General features: G+C 36.5%; 1 protein-coding gene across 2 annotated transcripts in view; it reads right to left on the bottom strand.

The window, feature by feature from the left end:
- Positions 1-13,753, bottom strand: part of PCLO (piccolo presynaptic cytomatrix protein) — a 2,606,742-nt gene that overhangs the window by 790,603 nt on the left and 1,802,386 nt on the right. For both annotated transcript variants that reach the window (XM_044088356.1, XM_044088355.1), the window contains exon 11: positions 7,715-7,782. In XM_044088356.1, coding sequence (XP_043944291.1) covers positions 7,715-7,782 — 68 coding nt within the window. The remainder of the gene's footprint in view (positions 1-7,714; positions 7,783-13,753) is intronic.

Genomic DNA, 13,753 nt, shown 5'->3' with positions numbered 1-13,753 from the left:
CAGCAGCAAATCTGAAATATGATTGCTACCGTTTGTGCCAACAGCACAGTCTTTTTTTTTTGGGGGGGGGAGTGGGGGGACACTATTCCTAGATTTATGTATCCTGACAAGCACTTGTCTACTCAGTATACTGTGAACTGCAATCTGTTAAGACACAACTTATTTCTTCATTAAAAGGAAAACAAATAAGACTGAATTTCTTTCCATGCTCATGTTTTTCTGCTCATGCCATCTGTCATGAAAGGAGATATTGCCAGCCCAGCTATCTTGAATTTTGTAAATAATTATGTGTCATTTGTGAATATCAACATGATTCATATGCTTGTGTTACAAATGTATTAGAACTGTATGTTATGTGTATATCAAACTGCTGGTACAGAAGTGTGTTGAAAAGAGTTGTAAAGTACTGAGCTTTAAAAATGTATCCACAATGTACCCTACTGTAACAGAACAGAAATGTATATACACTACTGTAACTGTTTAGATGTATATATTTTAAAAGGTGAAACTGGAATACAGAAGGTTAACTTGCAAAAGTTCAGAACAAATAGTTGAAATTAAATTACTTTATAGCCACTTTATAAAAAAGGATATTATCTTTCAGTTTCAGTACAGTAACAGACACAATGTCTAGAACTAGACTTCACTGTATTGTCTTGGAAGTGTTTTTGTTGTTTTATAACTTCCAGGATCTGCCTTAGATCTAAGAAAAGCCCTTGTTTATGTATTTTCACAGCAAGATGCTAAATGCAACCAAATTGTGGTTTCCCATCTAATCATCGAGGTTGCACTTGAAGAGGGTCAGCGAGATGCTCTGTTTGACATGTATGGAAAGTGTACCAGCTGCATCAGTGGGGGTTTACCTGGGATAGAGTCAGATGACAAGAAGTGATGTCATCCTTCAAGCTATCTAAGCAGTAATATTTGAGATATTAATTTAAGAACTTTCTGAGAGAGACAGAGTATTCTGTATTTTTCTTTGACCTAACAACATCAGCTGGAAGACCCACTCACTACATCTGCCTTGATTACTCTGTAAGTAAGTCTAGGGAACAGTACAATTCTTTTAGATACAGTCAGGAATATAGTAAAGCTTAATTTATATGTTTTTCTTTATTCATTTGAGACTGTCCTGCAATGTTGTTTTAAATATTTCCTGTGAATTTGAACTCTGATGTTACTGTGATTATATACTGAGTATTTTCATTTTTTTTTATTATTTATAACTAAGTATATTTAAACCTTTCTTTGTGGCTGATATTTGTGAGACATATTTAAGTTCTGAGAGTACCTGAATATGTATTTGGTGACTTTGTGTAGGCCACTCCTAACAGCATTGCTCTTGGTCAAACTACCATTTTATTGACAATTACACAGTAAGATTGGACACCCTTTGTTAAGGGCCTTAAAGTAGCTGATAAGGAGTTGGCTGGTGGCAATAATAATTACCTTATAGTTTGGGCAGAAAGGGTCAAAGCTAATAAACCTGTGTCAGGCTTTCCCAGGTGTGTGTGTGTGTGTGTGTGTGTGTGTGTGTGTGTGTGTGTGTGTGTGTGTGTGTGCATAAATCAAACTTTAAAGAGTGTGTGTGTCAGCTACCTGGGCAGGGACACAAAGCACTGGTTGGACAGAGAGGGTGCTGGAGGTTTTGGCTTGGCCACTCAGCTGAGATCTCAACTCTATAGGTGTGCCAGTGGGGAGTCTTATTGGGGATCTGAAGAAAGAGGGAGAAACTAGACCCAGACTGACTGTGGTCTTTGTGTGCACTTAAGGGAAATTGCACTTAATGCAGAGAACTGCTTCTGGAAATACTGTGTGTGTACCTGTCACCTTCCCAGTGTACATCCCCCACTGGTGTTAGTGATGAGGATTGATGATCCTTGATTACTGGACCAGTGGTGGGACGTCACACTATCACTCCACCAAACAGATGGAAAATAGCTCTAAAATGCACCTCAGAGCATCTATAACCCCATGGATTGTGGGGGCCTAGTTATGCCAAGACTTCCAGCTTAATTTGGTTATTTATTCCACATTTATTATAGTGCATTCTTAGCCAGTTATGGTGTGTTGAAAGGATGCAGACAAAAAGCAAAGCTGAAGGGTAACAGTGAATTTCTTTCCTTAGTCAAGACCTTTACTCAGGTAATCATTGGATCAACCTGTTAGAAAAAAATATATAAAATGCATCTCAAAACATCTAGACTCTCCAGAGCCCCCTGGGGTCCAAGCTTAATTCAGTTATTATAGTGCGGGCTGGTTCAGTTGCACTGTATCGGAAGGATAAAGGAAATAGCTGAAAAGTAAGACACAATATAATGAATGGTAGGAAAAAGTAAACTGTATGGTGTGGGAGCCAGTAGTGGAGGGGGAATGAAGACAGGGTGAAGGTGTGAAGGCACTGGAGGATGTTTGGGTGTGTGTTTGTGTGTGTGTGAGTCTAAAGTGGGGTAAGGAGAAATAGAGCCATTTGCCTAAGGCACTATTTTACCTATAGCTGATACTGCACACACACAGACATCTGTGCAGCTGTAATTGTGCCATTGCAGACATGGACATGCACATACATATGCACACAACTCTGCAGCACTTATCTGCAGTTATGATATGAGTCATATGGGGCAAATGGCTGAATGCTGTTAAAAAACAAAAAATGAATTTTATCCCTCCTATGGGAAACAATTATGTCAGTAGAGCAATTGTATGAATAACTCTTCCACATTTATATGCTGCCATCACCATTTTTGAGGACAGCAGATGGTTAACCTACATCAGCTGTCCCTCCCCTTTCCCAGCTGCCACATTTGCATGCAACTTCACCAGTGAGACAGTACCCCACATGATGGCCACTGCCTGCAAAAAAACGTAGCAGTAGAGTTGTCTCTGAATGGGCCATGTTTACTCTGGTGCATAAGTCTTCCGAGTTACAGCTTCTGCTTCATGGTAAGCCCTTCTGAATCCCAGGGAAGGATCCCATCAATCAATTAGTAATTAATATCAGTTAACGTGTTTCTTCTTTGGGCCTGACAGTCTAAATGCTTAGCAGAAGTTACTGTGAAGAAAGAAAATAAATACTTGTATAATAAAACCCCTTACTGTTTAAAGCAGTTTACTTAACTTTATCAAATTACATTAACTGTTCATTTGTCTCCCTGAGTGGTGAGATCATTTCTTGACAGTTACTCTTTGTTAGTGAAACTGATAAAAACAGTTCTGTTTTGATTGCTGAATACGAGTAGAGATCAGCTGTGGCATTAGCTGTTTAGAGGTGCACTTTTTATCAAACAATTATGACAGGAGATGAAAGAGCAGTAATGTAAATACAGCTTAACAGTTCTTTGCAGTAAACCCAGCAGGTAAGAAAGTTTATAAAACTGATGACCACTGTTGATTTCTTGTTGTTGTCAGAATCTTCAAATAATGATTCATTCAGTTTGTCAACTGTATATGTGTGCAGATTCTAGGTTACTGTAGAAGCAAACAGAAACTTTAAGATACTACTTTAGAAATTGAATGTATAATGATTGCACAAAGACCACTAGGGCTAAATTTTACACAGTAAAGTCAGACTAAATTTTCATATCAATGCATTGCTTTTACAGTTTCTGCTTTGACAGTCACAAATCTTACATAGTAAGACAGCTTTTTGCAATACTATGGCCTAGTTAGCAGTTAGAGGGCAATATTAACAAATTTGCAGCACAGTTATGTTGGTTTAGTATGTGGACTAAATCCCATAAAAGAGAACCGCACAATTAACGAAGATACCTCTGTGCAATGGATCAACTACATAAAATAAATAAATAAATAAAAAGTCCAGGTACACATCTGGTACACAAATCAAGATCTGTAACCTAATTAACGATAAACAAACATGTAACTCATGGACAACACTAGGGAGTAAAGTTTAGAGGGCCCAATTGGAGATGATCCATATGGAATACAATAGCCCACTGAAGGAATACTAAGAACTATTTCTGTGCTGGTTAGCATAACATCACTGAGCAATAACATTAGCATTTCTTTGCATGACATTCTAAGGAACACAGAAAAAAATGAAAGGGATACAAAAATTGAGAACTATGGTGTAAACAAGCATAACACTGCAGCCACACTACATTCTGCCCCCACTACTCTGATGACAAAAACCTCCCACCAACACAAGCAACCCAAGCACCAGATCCCCTTGTCTGCTCACTTTTAGAAGTACCACAACTCAGCAGTCATTAATAAGATGAGATAAGCCATCATGAACCATTCCTAGACATGAGGGCAAAACACAGAGCTGACCCTGTGGGTTACTATTCTCTACAAATGGTCTTTCCTCACTGATATGACAGACATGTTGCTGTTGCTGGCAATAGCAGCACATTTGCTACTGAGGTGCTATGGCTACATCTCTATATTGTTACCCCAAAGCATCTAGCAGACTGCATTCCTAGACTACACATCACACAATTCACTTCTGATCCACATCTTCTTGATATAGCAGTCAGCATCTATCACCCATGCTGAGACTGCAAAGAACAGCAGGATATACATACCTAAAACTATTGTAAATAAGACTAACTGTTTGCCAAACATCCACTGATTACAATCCCATTCCAAGGTAAAATTATAGTATAACAAAAGGAAATGAACAAACTGGTAAACGCAAAAAAAAAAAAAAAGGAATGTAGCACAGAGCACCAAAATAGTTTATTCAAAAGTTTTTTAAGCCACACTTAGCAGTAGCTTCCTCAGACAATTAAAAATAAAGTAAATTAATGCTTTATAACCATTCAACACAGCGTCTAATGACGTCATATCCTTTACAATTGAGGCTTATTGTTATATTCAATTAAAGGAAAGTGAAGTACCTGGCGTTGTTACACTTTAAAACAAACTGTACATAACAAAACCAAAGTAAAGACTAAGACCACATCTACTAAGTATACCCAAGTCATATGGCTATGTTGTAAAATTTACAACATGAATAAGTAAAATAATCAAAACATATTAAATAATACAATAAATTGAGCCAAACCTAACTAAAAGCAAGTACTAACATAGCATCGTTTAGCCCCTCATGTCTAAAAATTTTTAGAATATTTTTAGAATGTTTTTAAAAGGATTATTTAAAAACTATTAAAATTTGTTAAAATTATCTAGACAAAGGCAGGGAATTATTAAGTATAAATCATACACCCAAAGAATAGAAACCATGTATATTTCAAGCAACTAAAGACCTTACTATCAAGGCCTAAGGTAACTTTTAAGTTTTAATATTACCAAATATTACATGCTTCATTTAAGCCCCTGGAGCAAAGGCGTTCAATAACAGTTGCCATTCCAACTCTTTTATTTCAAGGAGTAAAGGTTGGGGGCCACCTCTTATTCCTAAGTGTATCAAGTCAATGCCCTTAAAGCAGAAGCTGTGCCCAGGATTGTCAAGAACATGTTTAGAAAGGGCGTTGTCAACTTTCTGCTTTTTTATGGCATAATCATGTTGGTAAACCCTGTCACGTAATCTACGGTCAGTTTTACCAACATAGTATGCCCTGCAGCAATTGCAAAAAGCAATATACACTACAGACCTTGTCTCACAGGAGATTCTATATTTAATAAAGTATTTAGGTTCATTTTTACATACGGAAACCACGGTAGTTCAGTGTGTTCCATCATTAGAAAAAACTGGCAGTTCATTTCAAATAATGCATATCTACTTGAAGCTTAGGGCACCTACCCTTTATTTGTATATAAAAGGGGCAAAAATCTTAAGGACCTATTACAAACTTGGGATACACAAAATACTACATCTAGACAAACGGGCACTTTCAGCTGTGGCACATGCAACCAATGTAGATTAATGAAGGCAGGGAACTCCTTTACCATCGGAGATGTAAAATACTTTATTAAATATAGAATCTCCTGTGAGACAAGGTCTGTAGTGTATATTGCTTTTTGCAATTGCTGAAACTGACCGTAGATTACGTGACAGGGTTTACCAACATGATTATGCCATAAAAGCAGAAAGTTGACATTCTAAACATGTTCTTGACAATCCTGGGCACAGCTTCTGCTTTATGGGCATTGACTTGATACACTTAGGAATAAGAGGTGGCCCCCAACCTTTACTCCTTGAAATAAAAGAGTTGGAATGGCAACTGTTATTGAACGCCTTTGCTCCACCGGGCTTAAATGAAGCATGTAATATTTCTATTAAAACTTAAAAGTTACCTTAGGCCTTGATAGTAAGGTCTTTAGTTGCTTGAAATATACATGGTTTCTATTCTTTGGGTGTATGATTTATACTTAATAATTCCCTGCCTTTGTCTAGATAATTTTAACAAATTTTAATAGTTTTTAAATAATCCTTTTTAAAAACATTCTAAAAAATATTCTAAAAAAAATTTTTTTAGACATGAGGGGCTAAACGATGCTATGTTAGTACTTGCTTTTTTAGTTAGGTTTGGCTCAATTTATTGTATTATTTAATATGTTTTTGATTATTTTTCTGCTACTTATTCATGTTGTAAATTTTACAACATAGCCATATGACTTGGGTATACTTAGTAGATGTGGTCTTAGTCTTTACTTTGGTTTTGTTATGTACAGTTTGTTTTTAAAGTGTACAACGCCAGGTACTTCACTTTCACGCTTGCACCCTGGCGGTTCCTTTAATTGAATATAACAATAAGCCTCAATTGTAAAGGATATGACGTCATTAGACGCTGTGTTGAATGGTTATAAAGCATTAATTTACTTTATTTTTAATTGTCTGAGGAAGCTACTGCTTCTTAACAGTGGCGAAAACGTTTTGAATAAAGTACGTTTACTTTATTTTGGTGCTCTGTGCTACATTCCTTTTTTTTTTTTAAAATTATAGTATCATCAAAGATAGGTGGTATGTCACAATTCCTGGTAATCTGATAATAAGTACAGCCTCTTCCCTGCTACACACATGGAAAAAGTTCCATTACATCTGCTACAGCAGGATAACATAGTGACATTAACATTTATTGGGAATGTTGTCTACTGATTCAACTGCTAAAAGCCATCAATGGCAAATCAGATATTTCCTTTTTACAAAATCATTACTAAACACTGGAGTTCAAATTTCTGAGTCAGTACAGGCAATAATGCATCATCAGCAAAACCTGCATGCAGGCCTTCTGCAACATTCTGCTCAGTCCTAACTACTGCAAAATTATGCACAATTCTTACAATCACTGTTGGATGTGATTCTGTTCATGTATTATCCAGGGCATTTTGATTTTATTAATAATTTCTGAGTCAGGTCCAAGGGTGAGACACAAAGTGCAATTTCCATGTAAGGGACTGCACACATTGATCATGAAGATTTTTGATAAATATTAATATATAATTGGGTTATCTCCTTCAGGAAATGTCAGGTAATTTCAAAGCATCTGGACCTGACCAGTATCTCTGCATGCACAGGCAACATATAATACAAAAGTCTAGGGAGAAAATTAATGAAATTAATATTGCTGAGTTATGGGCAAGCAAAGCTACAGACTAAATTTATAGCCCTTGTTCAATTTATTGGGTGAACCATAAAAGATAAATCCCTGTTGAAAAAATGTGCAATTTATGCTGCAGTAGAAAGTTAACAGTATCTACCAGTGCAATAATAAATTTAGAAAATATTATCAAAAATTGATTTTCATATTATTGAAAAGTGTTAAGGTACAATCCAAAAATATTCACTTACCAAGCTTTGATGGTTCATGCAGCTCCAAATGCTGGGGGTTCTCGAAGTCTGACAACATATTCAAGTCCCTAGAGAGGGTAAGAAAATCTAATAAACAGGGGCTCTGTATTACATCTCCATTAAAATTCTCACAGGGAAAAAAACATTTATTTTAAGTGATAGTAAAAATAGTAATGCTAGTAATTGAAAAAGCTGAAAAAAAAGCAATACTTGATCAGAAAGAAATAACAGTAATAAAAGAAATGGGTATGTATTCTAGATGAGAAACATGCAGCATGACCTCATTTTTTACTCATTTTTTGTATATAGCCCAGCCACTATTTAAATATATGGCAGCTGAAGAAGTTTCAGAGTCTAATTATCCAAGCAAGACATGTTTCAGTATAACACGATTGGATGTACCCAAGTATTTGAATTAGCACCTAATTAAAGATGTGATAATTGCACCTGAGGTTTTGAACCTCAGACTTAATAATATTAGTTTATGAAATAGATGGAACATTGTCCACTGTGTAGGAGTTTTTTGGGTTTTGCCCAACATAGAAGAAAAACATTCAAAGCTTTCAAATTCAGGTACTTCTAAGATGGCTGCACATTCAGTGATAACTTAATTCTAGCTATCTCAGGGTGAAAATAAAAACTTAGCACAAAAAGACAGTGGACCTAAATTTCTGGGTAAATTCAGTAACTGGCTAGTAAGTGCACTGACTGGATGTCAGGAAAAAAGAAATACAGAGGACCTGAAGGAAAATCAGCTACAAAAGCTGACAAAGAAACAGTGACTGGGAGAAGTACTGAAGCTGTTCAGCAAAAAGCAATGCAAGCTCCAGACTTGACTTCCAGTAACCTAGAGGAACGTATAAGGCAACTGCACACAGAGATGATTAAAATAAGCAAAACACTGATGGAGTATTTCAACTCAAACAATAAAAGACTGGAACAAAATGGAAGAGGCTTTAAACAGTTATTCAGATAAGGTGATAAAACTGAAAAACTCGGAGGCTGAAATGAAAAAAAGGCTGGCTGAATATGAAACTGCACAAGAAGAAATGTTTCAAAAAAATAATAGAATTAGAGGACAGAGTACATAGGAAAAGATGAGATTTTCTGCTGTACCAGAAAAGCTGGAAGGAACAGACATTATTCATTTTATGAAGACACAAATAAGCAACTGGACTGGTATTCTACAACAGGAATAACTAAAAGAAAGGGCACATTGTGTGTATGCTCCAAACCTGACTATGAGAAAGCAACTTAGACCTTTAATAATAAAGGTTCAGTCTTACCAGAAAGAGTTGATTCTGACAAAACTGTGGCATAAGAAGAAAGTACTAAAAGTGGGAAACAACAAAATGTTTCTGGAGAATGACTAATCATTGTACACCAGGCAGAACAGGAGTAAAATTATTCCATTATTCAGGGAATGTCGAGAAGCAGGCATGAGATTCAAACTGACGTAACCAGCAATCTTCAAAATATTTTTTTCCTGGAGGGACAAAATAATTTTTTGATGACGTACATGCTAAGGAAGAAATACAAAAGTTTGTCCAGCAAAAAGTGAACTCTAAAAAAGAAGGAGAGTCTACTTCTTGTTCTTCTGGTAAGAAAGACCACAGAGAGACTGTGCCAGTGAAATCTTTTCCAAAAGAAGTAAAGAAGCACAGGAGTCGACTAGAAGAATCAAGAATACATTAGAAATGAAGTAGAGACAGGATCTGGGAGATGGAGATGAATAGGAATAATACCAGTAACACGGAAACTGACAAATGTGGGATTACAAAGCAATAATTTTATTTGTAAAACATGACAGAGCAAGAAAATCTGGAAATATTGGACTTTTTTGGACTTTGCTAAACTTGTAGGGGGCTCTAAAGCATATACCCGACTTCATGTCATTAATGTTCGGAGAATAAAACCAGTAACTTGGAAACTGACAAATGTGGGGTTACAAAGCAATAATTATATTTGTTAAATATGACAGAACAAGAAAATCTGTAAATATTGGACTTTCTGGACTTTTTTAAACTTGTACAGGACTCTAAAGTATATATCCTAATTCATGTCATTGATATTTGGAAAAATACTCAGGAGAGGGGAAGAGTAGTGAGAACGTTTACTGTAAGTAAAACATTTTTTTTTCTTAATGGTACTATTTTAACAGTGCATGAATTCTTTGTATGCTAAAAAGTATAGTTTTCTCTGTAATTTTTAAGTGTAATGTGGATACAAATGCCAATAGGTGCTCCTGTTTTTTTTCTTTCTCCCTTTTTCTCTCTTTCTTTTTGTACAGTTTTAAGAAATGTAGTACTGCAATGTAAATAAAAAGAAAAGAAAAAGCTGATTAAAAGAGCATGACAAATATAACATTAGTGTGCTTTTTATCATTCTTGCATAGGGGAATGACTGTGTTAAGGCCCTTTGCTTGATCTAGTAACAAGTTTTGAGCAAGTAAATGAAAAAATAATTCTGAATATTGTAAGGCTTTTTTCCAGGAAACAAATGTTTGCTTGGCAGTTTTGTTTCTGGTTCTCATGTCTCTAGGAGACAATCTGATAAAGTGAAATGGTTTGGAGAAAAATTTTCTGAAAGCATTCAAGTGTTTCCCAGCTGAGAGAGCTATAAATATAAGGCAACGCCAGACAGAAGAAGCACAAGCTGTACCATGCATCTTAGCATGGATAACCTTTCTTTTTAGGTTATCTCAAAGTCAGTGCGTGTGTGTGTGTGTGTGTGTGTGTGTGTGTGTGTGTGTGTGTGTGTGTGTGTGTGTGTGTGCGTGTGTGTGTAACATTTGTTCATATTTGGAGGGTAAAACTTCAATATTTTAAGATGTACACAGTCCTGTGTGTTATTACTAAGTTACTAGGTTTTAGGGGGGTAATGGTGGTACGTTTGCAGGCTTTCAGTAAAACAAAAAAAACTGTAAGATGTGACATAGGTTCAAATGTATATGACAAGAAATAACTGTATAAATGTTTAACCTGCCAGAAAGTACGTATATACATGTAACACAAAATCTAGAACTAGACATTCAACAAAAAAGCTCTTATACATAAAAGGTGGGAATAATAACTTTTTAAGAAAATTATGCTTTCTGTAATGCCTTTAAATATCAATGGTCTCACAGATAAATACAAAAAAGAAAGAGTAGTGAACTATTTAAAAAAAAATGTAGAATGCAAATAGCTACAGGAGACACACTTGAAAAGAACTGAACATGTGAATTTGATAAAGAAATGTTTTCAGTTGTTTTATTTAGTGGAATACTTGGGAAAAGTAAAACAGGAGTACTTATATTAATTGCAACACGAGCTCCAATAGTGTTAAAATAGGATAAAAAAGATAATAATGGTGCATTTGTAGTACTAAGAGGCTACTGGTGAGGGAGGAGGATTGCACTGGCATGTATTTATATTCCACTTTTAGGTGGGACTGGAATTTGATCTACAACAGCAAGGATGCATCTTGGGGCCCAGAAGGAAAAATATAACAAAGGAGGGTAGATTTTTGAAGAAATTTATGAAAATATTTGGCGTGGAAGATGTGAATTCAGTACTACGAGTTCAGAGTTAATTTGCATATTATTCCCCAAGATACAAAAACCTGTGCTAGGCTAGACAGAATTTGCTTTTCACAGCTAGATGTCCATTAAATTGAAGGTATTGATATGCAGATTTCAGATCATGCACCAATAGTAATTAAAATAAAAACACAGGATAATGAAAATAAAATGAGACACTGATGCTTTCCCACCTCTATGTGGAGCATTCAGAGAAGTATAAGACAGGATAACCTTTAGCATGAACGAACACAATCATAAGTAAATGTGATACAATAATTCATTCAGTATATTAAGTAGTAAAACAGATAAGATGAGTACCTGTACACTGTCATAACTTTCTATGGATAAAATAATACACAAAGAATAGAATGTTTGAGTACGTACAATTTTTCGGCATGGGATGTGAAGGCATGACTCAAATGCGGGCAATACAGAAAAGGAGAAAGACAGAAAAAACATAAAAAAATAAAATAAAATCCAACAAACAAACAAAAATAAATAAATGTATGGGGAACAAGGGGGTGAGGTGGGGGTGTGCTGCTATCTCCTTTCCAGGTTAAGGAGATGCAAGCAATACTACAGAGTTTGGGACTATGTTTTCTGCTAAGCCAGAGTACAACCATCTGGTGACACATCATGAAGAGACAGAACCCCCAGTGGTGCATATGACAAGGCCCTTACTGCATGCCTGAGTGAGTTAAACAGATCCTGAGAAAGGAACTATAGGAGATGCTGGGGGGAGGGTGATCCAAGAGTCCAGAAGTTCATTTCTGTTTTAACTTGTCTCATGACAAATTATAAAGCTAATAAATAATTGCAATGTTTTATATGAATACACAATAGTACCATACATTACTGATATACTGATATCTAAGCTAAAACAGTCTTAAGTTCAAGAAGCTAGCAAGTGGATGGAGACGTGGGGTGGTAGATGGGGGGGATGAGGGATCCCTCCAAAATTGTTCATATTATGGTCTGCAATTGCTAAGCCTGGCCTTGACTGAAGGTTAATTTAAACTGTATTTGCCACAGGTTTAGTAATACAATCGAAAGCAGGGGGTGACTAGCTGCTTCAAAACAAGGTGAAGTTGCAAGGAGAAACTGTATGGGTGGGGCTAACTTGAATGGGATAGGACTCCATTGTGCAATCATAAGAGGGAGTTTATAAGATTTCCATAACCTCCTACTAGGGGAAAGAACTAACTCAGTTGTAGGGTTGTCCCCTATAGGCCACTTTGGACACAAACATATTTTCATCTAAGCCCTGGAAAGACAAAGCTGACAGTCTAAAAACCAGTAACTCCTCCCCTATCCCTGAGCAGAAGTGTCAGCAGAAGCCACATATCTCAAGCCCACCCCTCCCCCATGGAGCTGGGGAACAAAGATTGAAAGGGAGTCAATAGAAAGGGAGTTAGCAGAAGGCATCAAGTGGGAAGCAAGGGTGTTTTTGATACATAGCAGAGAGAAGGAAAGGAAGGGAAGGATGGAAGTGGCCAGGCTCAACAAAGGTGAGTTGGGAATAATAGAGGTACTAAATTAATGTTTATTCTCATCTACCACAAAGGAAGGCAAGAGGAGGATATCATGCTAAGGTACTAAGGAGGTCAGAATGGTGAGAAGAGGCAGAGTGGGAGGAGATGGGAAATGAAAAGACTGCCTTTGGCAAGATGAACCACGGAGACCTGATGGACTACTTAACAGACGTCTCATAAATTTGACTGTTGTGCTGTCAGACCCTCTTCAACAGATAACTAGTACAGAGATGGCAGGGGGCTAAAAGACATTAAGTCTGATACCCCGAACATTGGAGGAGGGATTAGGAAAACAAAATCCATGTAAACACAGTTACATGAGCTTAACAAGTGTTATAGAAAAATGAAAGGAGAAACTTCTGAGTGGAAAGCTGAAAACAATCCTGGAGGACAACAGCTTCTAGGACAGCAGCCAGCATAGGATTGTGGCCTGAAGAAATTGGCACTCAAACCCTTCTAGTTGTATGACTGAAATACATGTGAACTTGACAGGGACATGGTCTACTTGAATTTCAGCAAGATCTTTGACTCCATTTCAATGGATGGGTTGGGGAAATATGACCAGGACTGAATAACTTCCTGCACTCTTGGGTATCACTCACTTATGAACAGTGTTCATTAACTTTTGGCTGATATGATGCAGTGTCTATGTAGCCTTCTTATTAGTATTTGATTTTATGTTCCTATTTACACAAAATTACCCTTTTCCTTATTCACAGTGCTTATAGGAGATAGTAAATTTTGGCAGAAGTCTGTCCAGTTAATATTGTTCATTATATAAGGACCTGACAGTGCCACAATAGTTAAGCAATCATCTGGTATGGTAATCTTCTAAGCAGTCCTCTTTCTGTGCAATTAATTTTGATGCATGCTATTTTCTTTATTAATATTGCTTGTTACCTTGCTTATTACCCAAACCATGATCTCTCTTTATATATGTTGAGT

Source organism: Protopterus annectens, chromosome 11.part0 (assembly GCF_019279795.1).
Source record: "Protopterus annectens isolate FY-2018-M chromosome 11.part0, PAN1.0, whole genome shotgun sequence".
Lineage (NCBI taxonomy): Eukaryota > Metazoa > Chordata > Ceratodontiformes > Protopteridae > Protopterus > Protopterus annectens.
This window is presented reverse-complemented; position numbering and strand designations above follow the sequence as displayed.